Genomic DNA, 8,069 nt, shown 5'->3' with positions numbered 1-8,069 from the left:
CAATCTTTCCTTTCGAACCAAGCACATTTAGATACAAAATCTTCGACTCATCTTATAATTTATTATATGAAAAGTTTTACTTGATGGTAAGATATGCTTGGAGAATATTCTTCTAATCTGATGATAGACGGTTATTTTTCCGTTGCAGGTGAATTTGATAGCTAAACTAAGCCATCCATATCTTTTAGAGTACAAAGATGCTTGGGTGGACAAGGTATACTATCATCCAGTTTTGTGGTTGCTTGGATCAGAAAGTGCTAAACGTAGCCTTTAATAGCTGCGATTATTGCTGCATAAACTGCACCAGAGAAAAGGCTCGACTTTCTTTTTATTTCAGGGGAGCTGTATATGCATCGTTGCCGATTATTGCGTACCTATAAGGAAAGATAAGAATAAGAATAAAGAACAAAAGGAAAGATAAGAATAAAGAACAAAAGGAGCAACTAAACGAGGGAAAGGAAAACAATTGTTAAGTAAAATTCTTCATCATTGTCACCGGCTATATTTTATCGTAAATATGGCTAACCTGTGTTTGTAGAGCGCAACCTTTTGCCAAGATCGTGGCTGTTTTCATCCTTTGTTGTAAGCACATCCAGGTATCTGGAGAATGAAAGACCTCAGATTTCATAAATACTCCCTCGTACCAAGAACGATAGAAGGGGTAATGAGGTTGAAAATAAGGAAATGAATAGGATGATCATAGAACTTCTTTTGTGGTGTAATCTGAGGACGGTGATGATTTTTTTTCCCTGTGTTCAGGGCGGAGGTCATGAGGAAGTCTAGAGGAGCACTTTTCCCGGAAGAGGTAGTTAAATGCAATTTCAATACTTATGAAGCTTCTCTGTGCCTTCCCGGTAGCTTAAAAAATTGCGTGTTTTTATGTTGTTTTTTTCATGTTATTATAGAAACTCTGCAAATGGCTGACTCATCTATTGTTAGCTTTGGAGCATCTGCATTCCAACCGCGTTCATCATAGAGACATCAAGGTAAAAACTTGTTGTAATCGGCGAAATAGAAAAGCCTTCTTAGCATGAAACGTTTTTAACGTGAACTATTTTGAATTCAGTTATGTAACATATTCATCACAAAGGACAACGACATCAGGTTAGGTAAGAATGCTCGAACAATTGCTTGATTGGGTTGTCTTTGCTTCTTTACTATCCTTCAAATTCACTTGATTGTCACAGGTGATTTTGGATTAGGAAAATTGCTAGATGCAGAAGGCCTTGCTTCCTCGGTATGAATTTCTATTGCTGCAAAACGAACCTCTTACTTACATGCAAGTTTCGACCATCTATTGTCACCTAACAATCGATTCAGCATATCTATTTTGCAAGAGAGAAATCCTTTCTCCCTCCAAGACCGAGAAAACCTAAAATTTGATTTTATTTTCGGTCATAGGTACCAATATGTTGTGGTGGTCATCTTCCTTTTTATCAAAAAAAATATTGTGGTATTCATCATATTACAAAGCTCCTGTCGCCATTGCACCTAGCTTAATGCATTTGAGAAAAAGACGTCGAGTTGTACAGCTAATCCTGAATTTTTGAACAAATTTCATGTAATAGGTATCTGGCACACCAAACGACATGTGCACTGAGCTCCTTGCCGGCATACCCTATGGCTATAAATCTGATATATGGTCGCTTGGTAAGAAATAAGAATGTTGATGAAGCAATGTATTTCAGCTCTTTACATCATGTCCCTAATACTAACACTTTAATGTGATTTTAGTATACTATATGTTTGACATTGCTGCACATCAATCCCCGTTTAAAGCTTCTGTGAGTTGATTTTTCAGCTATCTGAACTTCGTAAACAATACCTCAAAAATTTATACTTGTTACGCAAAAAAAAAAAAGAGAAGTTCTTTATCTTGATATCTTCTATATGATATAGTGACAATGTAAATCCAACAGGACAAAACAGAACTTATCAACAAAATAAACTGGGGTTTGTTCTCACCACTTCCGATTATTTACTCCACCTTGTAAGTATCTTCTTTCTCAGCACGCCACAAGTATAACAAATCAGTCAGTTGACAAAGCGGATTTAATTCTTACAGGGAACAAATAATAAAAAGCATGCTAAGGAAAACTCCAGAACACCAACCTACAGTGAGTGCGAGCTACATATGTTCAAATGTTATTCTTTCCGTTTCAATCTGTTAAGTCTTATTTTCCTTTTTACTCCATTTAAAAGCGAATGTTTCTTTCCTTCTACAACAACTCCTTAATTCTAACTTTCTACGTGGCATGTTTAAAGATCACAAACTTAAATTACATTTTGATACATTCTGCATACCTTTATATTAAGACCACAAGATTCAAGTCTTCTTTTCTTTCTTCAACTTCGTGCCAAATCAAAACCAGAAAAAAAATGAAATGGAGGGAGTATTAAATTGAGATTCATCTTGATATATTTTTTTACCTCTACTTATAGGCTGCCGAGCTGTTGAGACATCAACATTTGCAACCATACCTCCCCTTGTGTCACAACCCTTCATCTGCGTTTCTTCCTGTGAAGTCCCCGAGCAGAACGAAAGAGAAAACACGACCATCACCTGGAAAATCTATCAGTCCGAGAGGTAGCAGAGACAGACAGTTGAAGCTAAAAGAGAAGAGAACTGTCCTTTACTTTGACGAAAGTGATAACATTCAGCCAAGAAACTTATCTGACAATTATAACACGTTCCAAGCCAAACTTGACACTAAGAGAGTCGATCCAACAAGCTACTCGGTTAGGATCTTTCAAGATAGTGAGGATTCTAAAAGTGGGGAGATGAGTGAGGCAGCTGTTTGTAATGGATATGATCAACAGGAGACTATCTCATAAACAGAAACTACGATCACTCCAAGCTCATCAAGTTCAAGGGCAAAAACATGCTCCGAGGAGCAAGAGCATGTTTATCCGGAGCATGTTAGTCGATTTGACGAGGGTGATACGAAGAATAACAAGACAAAAGTGCTTGAGGTGTTGAGCAGTCCACTGGACCATGAGGAAGCAGATATAGTAGAATATATCTCCGCAAAATCTAGCAGAATGACATTGTCTGATAGAAGATTCAACGATAAAACATGATCCTTCGATGAAGAAAGCACATCATCTAATTCACAGTCGGCAAAACCAGATCCAGAGGCAGCACCAAGATGCTGTGTTACTGAAACTGAAAATGGTAGCGAGTGTAGAGAAGTTGCTATTGACTGCTTGTCAACTGAAAGCGATGGTTCACTTCTACACAAAGACAAGCTAGAAAAGAAAGCAACCCTGGTTTATGACACCAAACAGGCTAAGAAAGATGCTCTTCGAGCACTGGATGATAAGGTTTCGCAGCTCAAGTCACTAGTAAGGAGGACAAAGACGACTGGGGTAATCCCACTGAACAAAGAGCTGAAGCTTTAGAGTCTCTTTTGGAGGTTTGTGCGCGACTACTTAAGCAAGAAAAAATCGATGAACTTGATGGTGTGCTGAAACAATTCGGGGATGATGGAATGTCGTCTAGAGAAACAGCAATCTGGTTGACAAAAAGTCTCATGACTGCACAAAAGTTGTCCAAGGGGTCGTGATGTTGCACAAAACCTATCTTTTGATCTATAGAACGAGCCTCTGTCTTATGTAAATCATCAAGTATTGTTGGACTAAACTATTCCTTGAGGCTTAACGTGGTTGAGCATCCCTTAGTTTTGATTCTATTGTTGTAGGACAGTTGATGGAGCTGTGAAGATTATATATAATGTACTTTTAAAGTTGATTACTACTCTATGATGGTACTTACCACATTTTCTACTGTTAGTTTTTTCTCCAAAACTACCTGCAGACAAAGATTATACATTTCTTCAGCTTCTTAGATATGATTGTGTTATTATCGGAGTCGATTTCTAATATAGTCACTCAACTAATAGTATTATCTCAGAAAGTCACGTTCTGAGAATTAAGAAGAAAGGTGATTTTCTGAGGTAATAACTATTAGCTGAGTGACTATCTAAGAGGTCAGCGCGATATTATAGTTGTCTTATAGAAAAAAGTATGAACAATCAAACAGTTCCTTTTAATATTCCATTCCTCCAACCTCAAGCCTCTTGTGAAATGAATTTAATATTTTTAAGAAGTTTTTTTTTTATACTATTATTATAGTTTCCCTCATGCACATTTGGCCAATTTAGAATAATTCTATCATTGTCAAATTTATTGGTATGATGTTACTTTTCTTATACTTTTCCTTGTCCCGTTCAAAGTCGTCTCGCTCCCTTTCCCTGTTAGATATCCTACCACTATCACGTTCATGAGACTTTAGTCTTTCTTGATCCTTACTCTTGATAAAATTTATTGTCCTTTATCTATGACATTTATTTTTCTTTTAATGTCATTGATTTGTTTTTTCTATTTATACTTTACTGTTTATGGCTGTTGACTGGTGTACACTGTATTTGAATGTTTGCATCTGAAGTTGTATTGGTATTGATATCCTCACTTTAGGATGTTATTCATTGAAACAATGGTAACTTCCGTGTTATGTTTGTTAAATTTGGTGTTCTGTGAGTCACTCTCACCGTTGTCAAGTTACTGAATATTTAATCATAAGCTGATAGTCTGATGATGTGTGTTTATGTTGAAATATCACAGAACATGGGCTAGCCTATGTACTTCCCGTGAAGAGAGAGTTGAGAAAGGACAAACGTAAGGTTGTGAATGGTGGGAAAGCAAATAGGAGTGTGTCATCTGTGTTGACCAACCTAAAAAAATGAAAAGGTCGGGCTGTTAACTTTACTGTTTTGTGGTGGTTGTTGAAGACTAGCTTCTTGAAGAGCTCTCCGAGAGGTGCATTGCATCAACTTGATATTTTTTGGAAACTAAGTATTTGGTGCGGGAGTAAATAAGTGCAGAAACTAAAAACAAAATTGTAGGAAATTGTTTTGTTGTGTATTTTCATTTTTGTGGTAATACATGTGAAGTGGAAGTACGTTGAAGCTGAGGTCGGCAATATTGAATACTCGAAAGATTAACAGAAAACAATTTGCTGTGGAGTGAACTTCACTTCACGGTGCTTCTAAAAAGATCAAACATTCATCAAGACAAAGTGAAATGGACATTTTCTACTCATGTTTAGAATTTGTAAAAAATATGCTTATTATACTGCTTGTTCAGACATACAGTATTTTCTTACTTGATGTTGCTGCATTCGAATTTGGAAAGCAAATTACACGCCTGACTTGTTAATGTAGGATATCAAATCATATGCTATGTCGGAAATGCACTCCTATCAATGTACCGTGAGTGTGAAGAATAGACGAGGCATTTGATACGTTAGAGGAAATAGCGGAGAAGGATGTTGTCTCTTGGGTAGCTCACTGTCTCAATCAATTATCAGTTCTAATCAAAAGAAGTTTGATCTTTGTAGTTGTGTTTGTTACTTTTTCCAATTGTAAGATTATATATGTGGAAGGTGAGGTCCCTCGAAATTCTTGTTTTCTTTAACTTTAGCTTTAAAGATCCAATTTTTACTCGAGAAATCACAGTAATATGAACAATGAGTTGTCGAAGAAAATTGGTTTACCCAACCAAAAAGAATAAATTGCTCTCTGTGGTTTAAAATAATTTTGATACTATAAAAATAAAAGGCTAAAAGTTTAAATTTTGATTGAAGTGATAAGGCTTTCACTTTAAAAAAACAAATACAAAAAAGGAAGTATTAATATAGTTAAAATCAAGTGGGTCCAATAAAGGTAAAAAGGTAATTGTGTCTTTGAAAAATTTCCAAATAAGGAAAGACGACATTTATTTTGGGACGGACAAAAAAGGAAATGGCGACACATAATTTGGGACAGAGGGAGTAGTATTTTTATTTGGTTCGAAGGATATCATGTGCCTTAGCAGAGAAGTAAAGTTCTGCTCTCCTCTCTTTCTCTTACGTATCTAGTTCTATATCTTAACCCTTACTTTTAGGATGTAAGGGCAGAACGCATGTCAAAAGTTATTTAATTTCGCTATTATGAGTATTTTTGGGGGTGTTGGAGACTTAATTAAAAAGTATTAATACTATGTAATATTGATTGGTAATATTTATGTCTATTAACATTCTAAAATTAAATTATAAAATATTATTTTTTAAAGTGGGCTGGCCCGTAAGGCCCGAATAGTGTGGGCTTGATATTTTTTGGCTCATCATTTTGATAGGCTAGCCAAACCTTACTCGTCAAACTCAAAGCCCGTGTGGGCTAGCTCGGATGGGCTGAGCCAACCTGTATTGACATCTCTAAAAAAAAAAAACTCTACATTATTGATACTCAAAGGAGACTTTGGAATCTTGAAGAATGCAAAGAGGCGAATTCAGGATTTCAAAATGCGGATGTATGAATGTGAAATTCATCAAGATGACCTACATTATGCATATTATACTAGACAAGGAGCCCAGAAATGGGGGCAAAACAAGAAAAAATTCCATGAAAATGTGCACCAAGATCATAAATAACTTACACACCAGGATTATCTAGGCTCTAGGGTACCCCCCCACCCCCACGCAAAACTTTCATCGTCACCCTATAAGACGAGGCCAACTTATCGAAAGATGGATATTGCTTCAGTTCATACAACCTTTCGATAGGTGCTTGTTAGATCTTATTAAGCTTTTCTGCTATGATGATAGGATTTGCTTTTTGCTATTGCATTCTGACCAATATTCCTATAATCAAACGGGCAGTTGTGTTTGTCTGAATAATGATGAACTGAGCAGAAAAGATCACCACATTTGCAACTGAACCCCGTTAATCCCACACGCTTACGACAAGCTGTGCACTTTTTCAAACCCTATTTTGACTTCACTTGTGAAATCTGAGAGGATAAATCTGCAGAAGCAACTGCGGCACCTGGAAGAGCAAGTTTTGATTCATCGCCGCTTGAGATTCTGCGTACGACGTCTTTGCTGGATGCAGCTGCAAGCTTTTTATGTTCCTGCTTCAGTAGTATCATGTCCTTTTGACACTTGGAACACATATTCATCGTAGCTGCACTACCAAAAAAATCACAGTCGGTGATGCAGAGGAAGGGGTCTTCTGGAGCTCGACAACCTGTCTCTTTAGATGACTCCATTCCTGCAGTTAACAAGTCAAGTTCTACACCACAAGTGTCATGCCTCAAATCCTATTGGGGCGGACTGGCACTCGTAACCGAGGAGGCCCGGGAGAACCAGCTCATCACCTTATTCTTCCCATGCATACCTCTATGACAACCCGAAATTCGGACAGCATCATATCGTATATAAAAGGAAATAATCACCTGTATAAGCTCGAGCACACATATATATATGTATATACAATACATGGCCATTGGAGCCATCACGTCTATTAACAAAACACCACCTTGACTGTACATTAGGTCTACAAAGCCTCTAGACAATACACAGAGTTTAACTAAGGTCGGGACACACCCCGCCATATAACGAACTTCTGTACAATACCAAAAGTGACTGGATATGACACGAAAAGCGCCGAAGCAAACTGGAGCTCACCAAAAGCAGCTGTGCCTGCAGCATGAAATGCAGGTCCCCCGTGGGGGACGTCAGTACAAAATATGTACTGAGTATGTAAAGCTGTAGATAATCACATATGATATAGGAGATCAATAAAAATTAGAAACAAGTGAATAAATCATAAAAGGAGTGGACCACACTTACTAGAACTTGTGACAACCTGTACATTGAATTTATTCAATCACTTTACCTTCGTTCTTATCATCTTTGTAATCATTACTACCATTAGGCTGCCTCCAGTACATATCAACTGGGATCGGCCCATGATAGGCTTATGCCCTTGGGATACCACCCATAAACACATAAATAGGGATCAACCCATGATAGGCTTATGACCCTGGGATACCACCCGATAAGAGAGAACTTCCATCACTTAGTTCAATTAATTTTTGAGATTGTTATTTCGGTCGCCACCGCATTTTTGATACTTTGAAACAATGATACATCAATAAGAGACATATAAATAGACCATCAATGCAATAACGATGAAGTAAGAACTCATTGGCACATCAATGAAGTGTTTTGGAGTCATCAATGCCATAAC

At 37.2% G+C, this 8,069-nt stretch overlaps 3 protein-coding genes and 1 pseudogene across 6 annotated transcripts in view; 2 read left to right on the top strand and 2 right to left on the bottom strand.

The window, feature by feature from the left end:
- The window catches only part of LOC107846117, a 51,912-nt gene that overhangs the window by 28,817 nt on the left and 15,026 nt on the right, over positions 1 to 8,069 (bottom strand). The window lies entirely within an intron of this gene.
- Positions 576 to 1,700, top strand: LOC124890819 (serine/threonine-protein kinase Nek6-like). The gene is made up of 6 exons (XM_047402641.1): positions 576 to 661; positions 760 to 805; positions 906 to 986; positions 1,067 to 1,109; positions 1,188 to 1,237; positions 1,569 to 1,700. Exons 2-6 carry the CDS (start codon positions 770 to 772, stop codon positions 1,659 to 1,661), a joined length of 303 nt encoding a protein of 100 aa, XP_047258597.1. The 5' UTR covers positions 576 to 661; positions 760 to 769; the 3' UTR covers positions 1,662 to 1,700.
- Positions 2,085 to 2,835, top strand: LOC124890830 (serine/threonine-protein kinase Nek6-like). Its single transcript, XM_047402652.1, has 2 exons — positions 2,085 to 2,117; positions 2,443 to 2,835. Exons 1-2 carry the CDS (start codon positions 2,085 to 2,087, stop codon positions 2,833 to 2,835), a joined length of 426 nt encoding a protein of 141 aa, XP_047258608.1.
- LOC124890816 lies at positions 6,609 to 7,086 on the bottom strand (annotated as a pseudogene).

Source organism: Capsicum annuum, unplaced genomic scaffold (genome assembly GCF_002878395.1).
Source record: "Capsicum annuum cultivar UCD-10X-F1 unplaced genomic scaffold, UCD10Xv1.1 ctg2574, whole genome shotgun sequence".
NCBI classification, from domain to species: Eukaryota; Viridiplantae; Streptophyta; class Magnoliopsida; order Solanales; family Solanaceae; genus Capsicum; species Capsicum annuum.
This window is presented reverse-complemented; position numbering and strand designations above follow the sequence as displayed.